Source organism: Pristiophorus japonicus, chromosome 1, assembly GCF_044704955.1.
Source record: "Pristiophorus japonicus isolate sPriJap1 chromosome 1, sPriJap1.hap1, whole genome shotgun sequence".
Lineage (NCBI taxonomy): Eukaryota > Metazoa > Chordata > Chondrichthyes > Pristiophoridae > Pristiophorus > Pristiophorus japonicus.
The window spans coordinates 233,454,232-233,467,308 of record NC_091977.1 but is presented as its reverse complement, the minus strand read 5'-3'; the positions used below and the strand labels follow the sequence as shown (position 1 = coordinate 233,467,308).

Sequence of the window (13,077 nt, the reverse complement as noted above, 5' to 3'; positions counted from 1 at the left end):
AATGTAAAGCACTTTGGGATGTCCCGAGGATGTGAAAGGTGCTATATGAATACAAACTCTTTTTTTTCATCAGATTGATCGATGTCCTCCTATTGGCAATGCTCCAAAACAGTCACTTTAGAAGAAATCACATCTATTGTTTTAGTTCCAAAATATTCTATTGAGATTGCCTTTAATAGCCACGGAAGCTTTTCTCCCCTAATATGAACAGAAAATGCTGGAAATACTCAGCAGGTCAGGCAGCATCTGAGAGAAACAGAATTAACGTTTCAGGTCGATGGCCTTTCATCAGAACTGGAAGAAGTTAGAGATTTAACAGGTTTTAAGCAACTACAGAGCCAGAGAAAAGAGGTGTGGAGGTGGGAAAGACCAAAAAGGTCTGTGATAGAGTGAAGGGCAGGCGTAATTAAATGACAACAGGGCTGATGGTGCAAGGCAAAATGTGGGTGGTAATTGGACAAATAAAGAAAATTAAAGTGGCTACTTTAATTCTCCATCCCTATGAGGAAAGATTGAGCAGACTAGGCCTATATTTCCTAGAGTTTAGAAGAATGAGAGGTGATTTCATTGAAACATACACAATTTTTAAGGGCTAGCCAGGATAAATTCTGAGAGGATATTTCCCCTGGCTAGGAAGTCTAGAACCAGGAGTCACAGTCTCAAAATAAGAGGTCAGCCATTTAGAACTGAGATGAGGAGAAATTTCTTCACTCAGAGGGTGGTGAATCTTTGGAATTCTCTACCCCAGAGGGCTGTAGAGCCTCGGTCCTTGAGTATATTCAAGGCTGAGATCGATAGATTTTTGGACACTAAGGGAATCAAGGGATATGGGGATAGGGCAGGAAAGTGGAGTTGAGGTAGAAGATCAGCCATGATCTTACTGAATGGGGGAGCAGGCTCAAATGGCCTACTCCTGCTCCTAATTCTTATGTTCTTATCCCACTCCCAGCCTGACCTGCTGAGTGTACCCAGCAGTTTCTGTTGTTATTTCAGATTGCCAGCATCTGCAGTATCTTGCTTTTGTTTAAGCTCTTTACCTGCCTATTTCTTTCCCTTTTAACATAACCAAGTAACTCTATATGAGCTGTGCAGTGTGCTTTTAAAATGTTTTTCTCCATTTTAGACCCTCCAGTGCCTGATGTACAAGTTGTAGTTGTAGAGCAAATGCTGCCACCGCTCATCCTCCGTAGAGTAGAAAATAAGAATGGACCTATTAGGTAAGTGCGTCAGATATATAAAAACAACACTGAGACAAATGTTTTAATTTCCAATATTTCAGCCGTGGCTCAGTGGGTAGCACTCTCTTGTCTCTGAATCAGAAGCTTGTGGGCACAAGTTCCATTCCAGGGACTGAGCACAAAATCTAGGCTGACACTCCAGCGCAGTGCTGAGGTGTGTTGCACTGTCGCAGGTGATGTCTTTCAGATGAGACATTAAACCAAAGCCCTCCCTGTCTGCTCTCTCAGATGGATGTAAAAGATTCCTTGGCACTATTCGAAGACAAGCAAGGGAGTTGTCCCCGGTGTCCTGGCCAATATTTCTCCCTTATTCAACATCACTAAAACAGATTATCTGGTCATTATCACATTACTGTTTGTGGGACCTTGCAGTGTGCAAATTGAGTGCCCTGTTTCCCTACATTACAATAGTGACTACACTCCAAAAGTAATTCATTGATTGTAAAGCGCTTTGGGTTGTCCTGAGGTTGTGAAAGGCGCTATATAAATGCAAGTCTCTTGCTCACTCTCACTCTCTGATTGGACACATGTGACTCACCATGTGTCATCATCATCACATAGACTCTTTAATTGTGTCCTTCTACATTTTAAGACAATAATTACAAAGTTACATTTTTAAAATGTCTTCAAATAATAATGGGTACAGCAAGAGATTAGTTATTGTTTGGGTTCACTAAGACACCAACATTTTTTTACTGCCCCGATACCTTTCATGCAAAACTGTGGTTAGAACATAAGAACATAAGAAATAGGAGCAGGAGGAGCCATTTGGCCCCTCAAGCCTGCTCCGCCATTCAATAAGATCATGGCTGATCTGATCATGGACTCAGCTCCACTTCCCTGCCCAGTCCCCATAACCTCTTATTCCCTTATCGGTTAAGAAACTGTTTATCTCTGTCTTAAATTTATTCAATATTCCAGCTTCCACAGCTCTCTGAGGCAACGAATTGCACAGATTTACAACCCTCTGAGGGAAAAAATTCCTCCTCATCTCAATTTTAAATTGGCGGCCCCTTATTCTAAGATCATGCCCTCTAGTTCTAGTCTCCCCCATCAGTGGAAACATCCTCTCTGCATCCACCTTGTCAAGCCCCCTCATAATCTTATACGTTTCGATAAGATCACCTCTCATTCTTCTGAATTCCAACGAGTAGAGGCCCAACCTACTCAACTTTTACTCATGTCAACCCCCTCATCTCCGGAATCAACCTAGTGAACCTTCTCTGAACTGCCTCCAAAGCAAGTTCTCGGAGAGCAAATCATGCTACGCTCTCAGGTACGGTAACATAGTTGCAGTCCATCTGGAGGGCTTCAGAATAAAAATAATACCATAAAGTATTCTTATTTTTATTTCTTGTGCCCCTTGATCATTTCTTTTGTCCAAAAACTAGCCAGTTGCCAGTACCTGCACCGTCTCTATGGGCTGTCTGTTCTGCACATTCACCGCCCTCTGTATGAACTCTAAACTCTGTTCATCTTCCCCCGGATTACAGAGCGTGTGGCGATGTCAAACAGTTTACTGGAGCTCAGCTTATCCATCACCCCTAAGAGTCCTGAAAAATTCAATCTCCGGCAATAGTTTAGTCAGTTGAGGGTACGATAGCATAGGGGTATTGTTACTGGACTAGTAATCCAGAGACGTGAGTTCAAATCGCATCACGGCAGCTGGGGAATTTAAATTCAATTAAATAAATCTGGAATTTTTTTAAAAAGCTAGTATCAGTAATGGTGACCATGAAACTACCGAAGAAACTGGTTCACTAATGTACTTTAGGGAAGGAAATCTGCTGCCCTTACCTGGTCTGGCCTATATGTGACACTAGACCCACAGCAATGTGGTTGACAACTGCCCTCTGGAATGGCCTAGCAAGTCACTCAGTTGTATCAGACAGCTCACCACCACCTTCTCAAGGGCAAATAGGGATAGGCAGTAAATGCTGGCCCTGCCGGTGACACTCACATCCCATGAACAAATAAAAATAAAGCAACGCTCTTTGCAGCAAATGTAGCTGTCACTCCCAGGAGCTCTGTGCTTCCCCTGGAGTCTAGACACGCAGTGTCCTGTATTCCTGAGGCGGATCCTAACCGTAGGAGGAATGCGGAGATGCTGAGAGTGGGAACTGCTGGTCAATCCAGCCTGTGGACAATGATCGCACAGCTTGAGACTTTCTTAAATTTCTCGCAAACAATAACAACAACTTGCATTTATACAGCGCCTTTGACGTCATGAAACATCCCCAAGGTGCTTCACAACAGCGTTTATTAAACAAAATTTGACACCGAGCCACATAAAGAGATATTAGGACAGTTGTCCAAAAGCTTGGTCAAAAAGGTAGGCTTTAAGGAAGGTCTGAAAGCAGGAGAGAGAGAGGTAGAGAGGCGGAGACGTTTAGGGAGGGAAGGTGACGTTCCTTTATTGATGCTGGGTCAAAATCCTGGAACTCCCTTCCTAACAGCACTGTGGGAGTACCTTCACCACACAGACTGCAGCGGTTCAAGAAAGTGACTCACCATCACCTTCTCAAGGCAATTAGGGATGGGCAATAAATGCTGGCTTTGCCAGCGACGCCCACATCCCGTGAATGAAAACAAAAAAAAGGCACGGCCGCCAATGGTGGAGCGAAGAAAATCAGGGACGCGCAAGAGGTCAGAATTGGAGGAGCACTGAGATAATAATTATTGTTTGTAAGGAGCCAGTAAGTGTTTGTTACAACGACCATGATTTTTTTTCTCTCCTGTCACAGCGTTTGATCAATGACTCATTTTTGATTAATTTATTTCTCCCTCTTTAGTTTTTATCAGGTGCTTGTTTTGCCATTGCATTTGCAACACTCGTTCGATTGCAATTCCCAAAACATGAGAAGTTTCTTTGGCCACGAAAGAGGCAAGGAAGCATATGTCACGGCAGAATTCATGGCAATGGATGTTGAGGATTCGATGCAATTTTCTGTCGGAGACCGGCTGTACTACAGAGAGTATTATAACGCTGCTTTAGAAACTGGCAAGAACTATTCCTTTCTGCTAAAAGCTATTAGTGAATGGAACTATGTAAGTTGATCTTTTACATAACATTTCTTAAATTTGTTTGAAAATGAAATATTGTTGTCGTGCAAAATTAGGTTTGTAGAAAAAGTATATTTTACATTTTCAGGTCAGGGTTCCCCAGACTAGTTGACAATCTGGCCCAGAGAGGTCACGGGGTTAATGCTGCTATGAGATGGTTGGTGTGGGAAATGGGGAAATTCAATGTTGCTCTTCTGATATTAGGGTTAAAGCACATTGGTAGGACAAGGCAGAGGGAGCTGTACCCTGAGGAAGAAGTTGTCATAAGAACATAAGAAATAAGAACAGTGGTAGGCCATTCGACCCCTCAAGCCCGCTCCGCCATTCAATAAGTTCATAGGTTATCTTCTACCTGAACTCCACTTTACCGCACTATTCCCATACCCCATGATTCTCTTAGTCTTGAATATTCTCACATTCTACACTACATAAACTAGAGGTGATCCAAAACTCAGCTGCTCGTGTTCTAACTCGCACCCATTTCTGCTCATCCATCGCTCCTGTGCTCGTTGACCTACTTTTAAGCAACGCCTTGATTTCAAAATTCTCATCCTTATTTTCAAATCCCTCCATGGCCTTGCCCCTCCCTATCTCTGTAATCTCCTCCAGTCCCACAACCCCCCGAGATGTCTGCGCTCCTCTAATTCTGCCCTCTTGAGCATCCCTGATTATAATCGCTCAACCATTGATGGCCGTGCCTTCTGTTGCCTAGGCCCCAAACTCTGGAACTCCCTGTCCAAACCTCTCCGCCTCTCTACCTCTCTTTCCTCCTTCAAGACGCTCTTTAAAACCTACCTTTTTGACTAAGCTTTTGGTCACCTGCGATAATTTCTACTTATGTGGTTCGGTGTCAAATTTTTAAATCTTATAATACCTCTGTGAAGCGCCTTGGCTTCATTTCATTAAAGGTGCTATCTAAATACAAGTTTTTGTTGTTGTTGTTGAATATACTCGACGACCGAGCATCCACAGCAAGCTCCCACAAACAGCAATGAGATAATGACTTGATCATCAGTTTTAAGTGTTAGTTGAGGGATAAATATTGGCCAGGGCACTGGGGAGAACTCCCCTGCTCTTCGAAGTAGTGCCTTGGGACCTTTTACATCCATCTGAGATGGTGATAATGTCCAGATAATCTGTTTTAGTAATGTTGGTTGAGGGATAAATATACAATCTCTCTTTAGTTATGCATAATTTGGAAAATGATCTATTCCCTTATGTTGACTTCTGTTGCGTGATTCACTAAAAAATTTTTTAGAAGAGTGGGAGAAAAGGTAGAAATTGAACAGTCAAATCAATTTGCTTTGCTTGATCAATACTCCAGCAGTCCACTAGGTGGAGCACTCACTCCATCAACAGCAGAGAATGGTGATGATTGGATACTCATAACAGCTTTTATCTATCTTAAAGAAAAAGGGAAGCCTAAGAGAAGTACTCCCATTGCCAAAGTGCTCCTTGTCTGAATATTTTTGTTTCTGAAGTCTTTTTAAGTGCTCACAATTCACACGTATTTATCTAGGTTCCTCTTAAATGCATCCATGCTATTCACCTCCATCACTCCCTGTGATAGCGACTTCCACATTCTAACTGCTCTCTGGGTAAAGATTTATTAGTGACTATCTTATAATTATGGTTTCTAGTTTTGGTCTTTTTCCTACATCTACTCTATCAAACGCTTTCATAATTTTTAAAGACCTCTATTAGGTCACCCCTCAGCCTTCTCTTTCTAGCGAAAAGAGCCCCAACCTGTTCAATCTTTCCTGATAGTTAAAATTTATTGCCTGTTTCTAGTTGCCCTGAGAGGATGGTGGTAGTGGACTTTCTCGAGGCACTGGGAACACTTTGATACAACTTAATGGCTTGCTAGATCACTTCAGAGGGCAGTTAAGAGTCAACCATATTGGTGTGGGGACTGTAGTCACATATAGGCCCAGACCGGGTAAGGCTGCCAGGTTTCCTTCCCTAACGGATACGCACCAGAAACTGGGCTGAGAACACCCCAGGATTCAAGACTTCTGTGGATGGCAAAGAGGAAGGACTCTCATCCCATCAGTCGGGGCTGAATTCAAGTCTGGTCTCCTCATACTCTTAAAAACACAAATGACTAATGTACATATACATTAGAAACATTGATATAGGGATATCGGAATGTACAGGGCCAGAATAGACCATTGCAATCCATCTGATAGGGCTTCAGAATAAAAATAATACCAAACAGTATTATTTTTATTTCTTGTGCCGCTCAATCATTTCTTTTGTCCAAAAACTAGCCAGGCTGCCAGTACCTGCACTGCCTCTGTGTGTTGTCTGTTCCGCACATTCACCACCCTCTGTGTGACGCAATTAACTCTAAACTCTAGAGCGTGTGGTGATGTCAAACAGTTTATTGGAGCTCAGCTTATCCATTACCTTGAAGAGTCCTGAAAAATTCAATCTCCGGCAATAATTTAGTCAGTCGGGGTACGGTAGCATAGGGGTATTGTTACTGGACTAGTAATCCAGAGGCCTGGACTAATAATCTGGAAGCGCGAGTTCAAATCCCACCACGGCAGCTGGGGAATTTAAGTTCAGTTAATTAAATAAATATGGAATTTAAAAAAAAGCTAGTAACAGTAATGGTGACCATGAAACTATTGGATTGTCAGGAAAAACCCAACTGGTTCTTTAGGGAAGGAAATCTGTCTCCCTTACTTGGTCTGGTCTATGTGTGAGTCCAGACTCACAGCATTGTGGTTGACTCTTAATTGCTCTCTGAAATGGCCCAGCAAGCCACTCCGTTGCACCAAACCACTACAACAAAGTCAGCACTGTGGGGGAACCTTCACCACACGAACTGCAGCGGTTCAAGAAGGCGGCTCACCACCACCTTCTCAAGGGCAATTCGGGATGGGAAATAAATGCTGGCCTTCCAAGTGACGCCCACATCCCGTGAGCGAATAATTTAAAAAAAGTCACACTCGTGTGCCTTTCCTCCTTTGTTGTAAAGCACTCAGAAGATTTTGTGCTGTGAGAAGCGCTCTATAAATGCAAGTTGTGAAATAAACTCCATATTTGTGCTGGCATAAAATTGTCCTCCATGTATTTATAAAACGGTAACTGCATTTGACAGTAAAGAGCCTTAACAGATCCCCTTCAATCACTGACACAGTTGCTTGAGTTTTTTGTTTCTTTAATCTAAGTCTGCTTGCTTCAAAAGCATCTGCATCTCATCAGGAACCCTTCTATATATAGCTTGAATATTTCCTCCTAGGCAGATCTATTTTTGTTGTTGCTGGTCAGAGGTTATTGACTTTAGTCTGTTTTCTGAATGCAAGCTTGCCATTTTGGGAAGTGAAGTCACAATTTAAAGTGAGTGTTTCTGTTTTTTTTAGGTGAAGAAACAGTCATGTGTGACTCTGGCGCAGTTAAAAGGTGAGATGAATTATATTGTATGTCATTAAATGATTGCCCCAGTATAGCAGCCTTTACAACTAGTCTCCATTCTAGCCAACAATACAATAGTCACTGCATTTTGTGCGGCCGTGTAACCCAGGCGATAGCCAATCGGCAGCCTGTATTACATCTCGCCCGAATTGACGTCAATGGAAATAAAAATGGGGAGAGATGTAAAATGGGGTTGCATCCACGCTATCTCCTGTTTATATACTATCGCACAAAGTCAAAGTCGACCCCGTGGTTGAAGCACTTTGAGAGTTTTCAGTGTGAATGTGAGTTTTCTCCTTCAATGTTTCTGAGACTTTGAGTTACTATAGTTTAAATATAACAAAGTACAAAAGGCTAGATAATCCAGTCGCCCACTTTTGGTACATTTTGTAGATATGTTCATTTTCAGGCCCAGAATACATCTTTTCTAATTGCACGGTAAGTATGTGCACCAGGATTATCAAAGGGAAGATGGAAACAGTGGAGGGGTGGAAGTGGGGGGCAGATGGGGGGTGGGGGATGGGGGGGACTGGTGTGTGTTTGATGTGTCTCCACATCAAAGTATTACTTTGTCATTTTTTTTTTATTGTTGGTGCAATTTTCTCCCCTCCTGAAGATGTTTTTTTATCCTGAATATGATTCAACAGAACCAGGTGCCCTTCAGTGTACACATCCAAGCCTATGTGTTTCAGACTCTTCACTCCTGAACACCAGTCCATAGACTGTGTTTACACAAAGTGCTTATCTACATGCATAGCAGGTGTGTGTCCTTGACAGGGGCAGCCAAAGTCTCGCTGAAAATAAAGACTTGATCAGTAAAGCAGCAGGTTCAACCTATGTGCAGACTGTCGAGAAACTCTTGGCTTGCCTTGAGTTACTCTGTTGCAGGGTATTGCTCCCGGGTGTGGCTCAACCTCCTCACAGAGGACTAGTGGACACTCAGCAGAATTAAACCATACATATGATTAACAGGTACCACGAGACCAACCGACCAACCTGGTCTGGCTGCCGTTCCTGTCCAACATCGCCCCTCCTGACCTCAGGCGACAGTTCGCCTTGAAAAATCTGCTCGCTAATGTGCAAGACTGTTTAACGACGTGTTTAATCCACTGAGCCACCATCTTAGCTTAAGGGTAACGTGGAGTGGTTGAGGCGAACAGCATAGATGCATTTAAGGGGGAGCTAGATAAACACATGACGGAGAAAGGAATAGGTGGATATTCTGACAGTTAGATGAAGTAGGGGTGGGAGGGGGGGGAAGCATGGATCAGTTGGGCTAAATGGCCCGTTTCTCTGCTGTATATTCTGTATAAGGCACCCCGATTGGACAGTTCCTGTAGGGAACTGAGATGTCACCTCCAGATGGCGTACTAGGTGCCAAGAACTAGCTTCAGACATAACCAGTGTCTATTTAGTGACCGATCCAACAGTTCAGCCCCTGGTTTTGACCTGTTGTGTGTAAAGCTCAATCACTTCAGGTGTGGAATGATCAGATGTGCTGCAAATGATTATAAATGGGGCCTTTGTGACTCCTCCCTTTGTTGCTGTGGCCAGTTAGAGGATGTTGACCACATCCTTGCAGGCTGCCCTCCTTGGCAATGCCTGTCTGATTCCCTAATGGACTTTACATAAAAGATCCCACAGCCACAATTTCGAAGACGATCAGGGGAGTTTTCCCTGGTGTCCTGGGCCAATATTTATCCCTCAACCAACATCAGTGTAATCGATTATCTGGTCGTTATTACAAGGATGTTTATGGGAGCTTGCTGTGTGCAAATTGGCTGCCGCGTTTCCTACATTACAACAGTGACTACACTCCAAAAGTACTTCATTGGCTGCAAAGCGCTTTGGGACGTCCTGAGTACTTATATAAATACAAGTCTGTCTTTTTTATTCCTTACACAATGCCCTTCACTGAGCTACTGAAAGGTTAGGGCACTTAGACTAACACGTTTGATTTGATGGTCTAAGTTAATGCAGTTGCAATAAAAAATATATTTAATAATTCATTCTACAACTGACTGCACATATCTTTAGAGGGGAATTGCAAAATCTATTCTGAACAGTGCGAGTGCTGTCAGTTATATCATAAGATTGATTTTCATGAAATACGAAGTCATTAAAATGACCAGGAGCTTTTCCCCTTAACTTTCTTGTTCCAGTCTTAATAACAACAGCAACTTGAATTTATACAGCACCTTTACCATAATAAAACATCCCAAGGTGCTTCACAGGAGCAAACTAAATTTGACACTGAGCCACATCAGGAGATTGTAGGACAGGTGACCCAAAAACTTGGACTAAGAGGTAGGTTTTAAGCAGCGTCTTAAACGAGGAGAGAGATAGAGGGGCGGAGAGGTTTAGGGAGGGAATTCTAGAGCTTAGGGCCCTGGCAGCTGAAGGCACGGCCACCAATGGTGGAGTGATGAAAATCGAGGATGTGAAGAGGCCAGAATCGGACGAGCATAGACATCTCGGAGGATTGCAGGGCTGGAGGAGGTAAGAGAGATAGGTGGCGGACTTTTAACCTAAAAAAATGGGTGGGTTTGGAGCGTGAGGGAAGTAAAATTGTTAAAAATAGGAATCCCGACCCGAATCCACCTCCAACTTGCCCACGGAGGCGGGATGGGGGCAGATAACCAATCCACTCCCAGGAGTTCGGAGGTCAATTTAAATATTTTAATGAGGCTGGAACATAAGAACATAAGAAACAAGAGCAGGAGTAGGCCATACGGCCCCTCGAGCCTGCTCCGCCATTTAATACGATCATGGCTGATCTAATCATGGACTCAGCTCCACTCCCCTGCCTGCTCTCCATAACCCCTTATTTCCTTATCAGTTAAGAAACTGTCTATCTTTGTCTTAAATTTATTCAATGTCCCAGCTTCCACAGGTCTCTGAGGCAGCAAATTCCACAGATTTACAACCCTCTGAGAGAAGAAATTCCTCCTCATCTCAGTTTTAAATGGGCAGCTCCTTATTCTAAGATTATGCCCTCTAGTTCTAGTCTCCCCCATCAGTGGAAACATCCTCTCTGCATCCACCTTGTCAAGCCTCCTCATAATCTTATACGTTTCGATAAGATCATCTCTCATTCTTCTGAATTCCAATGAGTAGAGGCCCAACCTACTCAACCTTTCCTCATAAGTCAACCCCCTCATCTCTGGAACCAACCTAGTGAACCTTTTCTGAACTGCCTCCAAAGCAAGTATATCCTTTCATAAATATGGAAACCAAAACTGTACCCAGTATTCCAGGTGTGGCCTTACCAATACCCTGTATAACTGTAGCAAGACTTCTCTGCTTCTATACTCCATCCTCTTTGCAATAAAGGCCAAGATTCCATTGGCCTTCCTGATCACTTGCTGTACCTGTATACTAACCTTTTGTGTTTCATGCACAAGTATCCCCAGGTCCTGCTGTACTGCAGCACTTTGCAATTTTTCTCCATTTAAATAATAACTTGCTCTTTGATTTTTTTCTGCCAAAGTGCATGACCTCACACTTTCCAACATCATACTCCATCTGCCAAATTTTTGCCCATTCACTTAGCCTATCTTATGTCCTTTTGCAGATTTTGTGTGTCCTCCTCACACATTGCTTTTTCTCCCATCTTTGTATCATCAGCAAACTTGGCTACATTACACTCAGTCCTTTCTTCCAAGTTGTTAATATAGATTGTAAATAGTTGGGGTCCCAGCACTGATCCCTGCGGCACCCCACTAGTTACTGATTGCCAACCCAAGAATTATCCCGACTCTCTGTTTTCTATTCATTAGCCAATCCTCTACCCATGCTAATATATTACCCCCAACCCCATGAACTTTTATCTTGTGCAGGCGCTTCTTTAACCACCATTTTGTTTTCAACTGTAGCTGGTCATGCTTTACACACCTCATAAAACCCAGCAGTTACAGCGAAGCGAGGACTGCTGCATCCAGGAGGTCAGTGCCTGTATACCTACCTGCTGGATCCAGGATCATTATCTAACCCAACTAGAGAGCCCATCACGAGACCTCCGGATTCCAAGGTCTTCCTTCTCTCCCCACAGACCCTCCGGAGGCCCCAAAATTCCTCCCCTCTCCCCTCACCCTTGATCCTCCAGAGGCTGGCACCATTCCCCACCGTCCCCTACACGATCCCTCCCTCCCTCCCTCCTCTCTGCAGCCTAGTGCCACAGGCCTACCTGCTCGGAGCCAGTCAGCCTGTCCATCTGGCTGGCTATGGGTGGGAATCAGAGGTTTGAATTGCAAACCAGGCCCTGCTGTTAAAAGTCAGCAGGGCCTGTGAAAAACCTGTTCTCTTGAGTTCCCGCCCGCATCGGAGCCTCCCTGCCCCCAATTCGCCTTCCCCGATGAAAATCCAACCCCGGGAGTGGGCGAGGCCCTGGAGGAATTTGAAAACAAGAATGAGCGTTTTAAAATCAAAGCGTTGTCAGACCGGGAGCCAATGTAGGCCAGCGAGCACAGGGGTACAGGCAGCAGAGTTTTGGATGAGCTCAGTTTACGGAGGGTGCAAGGTGGGTGGCTAGCCAGGAGAGCATTGGAATAGCTGACAAGCATGCTTAATCATGCCGGGGAAGATTGTGACGATTAGTTGATCCTTTAATAGTTTAAAAGTGCCCATTTCCTGTCTGTAAGCATTACAACCCCACCAACAATGAAAGCAAAATTGGAACTACTCATTTATTTGAGTCCTTATCATGCCTGCCGATCATATTCACATGATATGATGCTGTTGAAAGGATGTGCTGCAGTATGCCTAGGAATGCAATTCATCAAGTTAGTGGGCATGTTTTTACCGTATCCTGGAGATTATTGTTGGCAGTGAATATTTTACTGCCTTCGTCTCAGCTAATTAGCGATGAGCCCATTAATTTAATTTTGTGACGGATGCATTGTGACTTTGAAATTATGAGTGAAGGGGGAAGAATGAAGATTGTAGCAAATGGTAAAGTGCAGGCTGAGCCACGGGGGACATGGCGAGTATCAATACGTTGGCAGAACACCGTTGAATAACTCAAGTAATGAATGTATTGCTCCGAGGAAGATACAGTCATCGCATTGGACGTCAATCTGTCTGTCCCTTCCCCCCAACCACCTAAAACAAAAAACCTACAGCTCTGCCTTCTCCAACCTTCACCAATAACAGGAAGAGACTGAACAAGGAGCTGAAGTTATTACAATCTGGAATGCACTACCTGAAAGGGCAGTGGAAGCAGATTCAAGCATAGCTTTCAAAAGGGAGTTGGATAAATAGGAAAAATGTGCAGGCCTATGGGGGGAAAGAGCAGGGGGAGTGGGACTAACTGGACAGCTCTTTCACATAGCAGGCACAGGCACGATGGGCCGAA

General features: G+C 43.8%; 1 protein-coding gene across 9 annotated transcripts in view; it reads left to right on the top strand.

The window, feature by feature from the left end:
* Positions 1–13,077, top strand: part of susd1 (sushi domain containing 1) — a 242,111-nt gene that overhangs the window by 109,500 nt on the left and 119,534 nt on the right. For all 9 annotated transcript variants that reach the window (XR_011594156.1, XR_011594157.1, XM_070888154.1 and 6 more), the window contains 3 exons: positions 1,124–1,217; positions 4,031–4,286; positions 7,673–7,712. Coding sequence is in view for 7 of the 9 variants with exons in the window: in XM_070888154.1 (XP_070744255.1) it covers positions 1,124–1,217; positions 4,031–4,286; positions 7,673–7,712 (390 nt within the window). In the remaining 2 variants the exon portion in view is untranslated. The remainder of the gene's footprint in view (positions 1–1,123; positions 1,218–4,030; positions 4,287–7,672; positions 7,713–13,077) is intronic.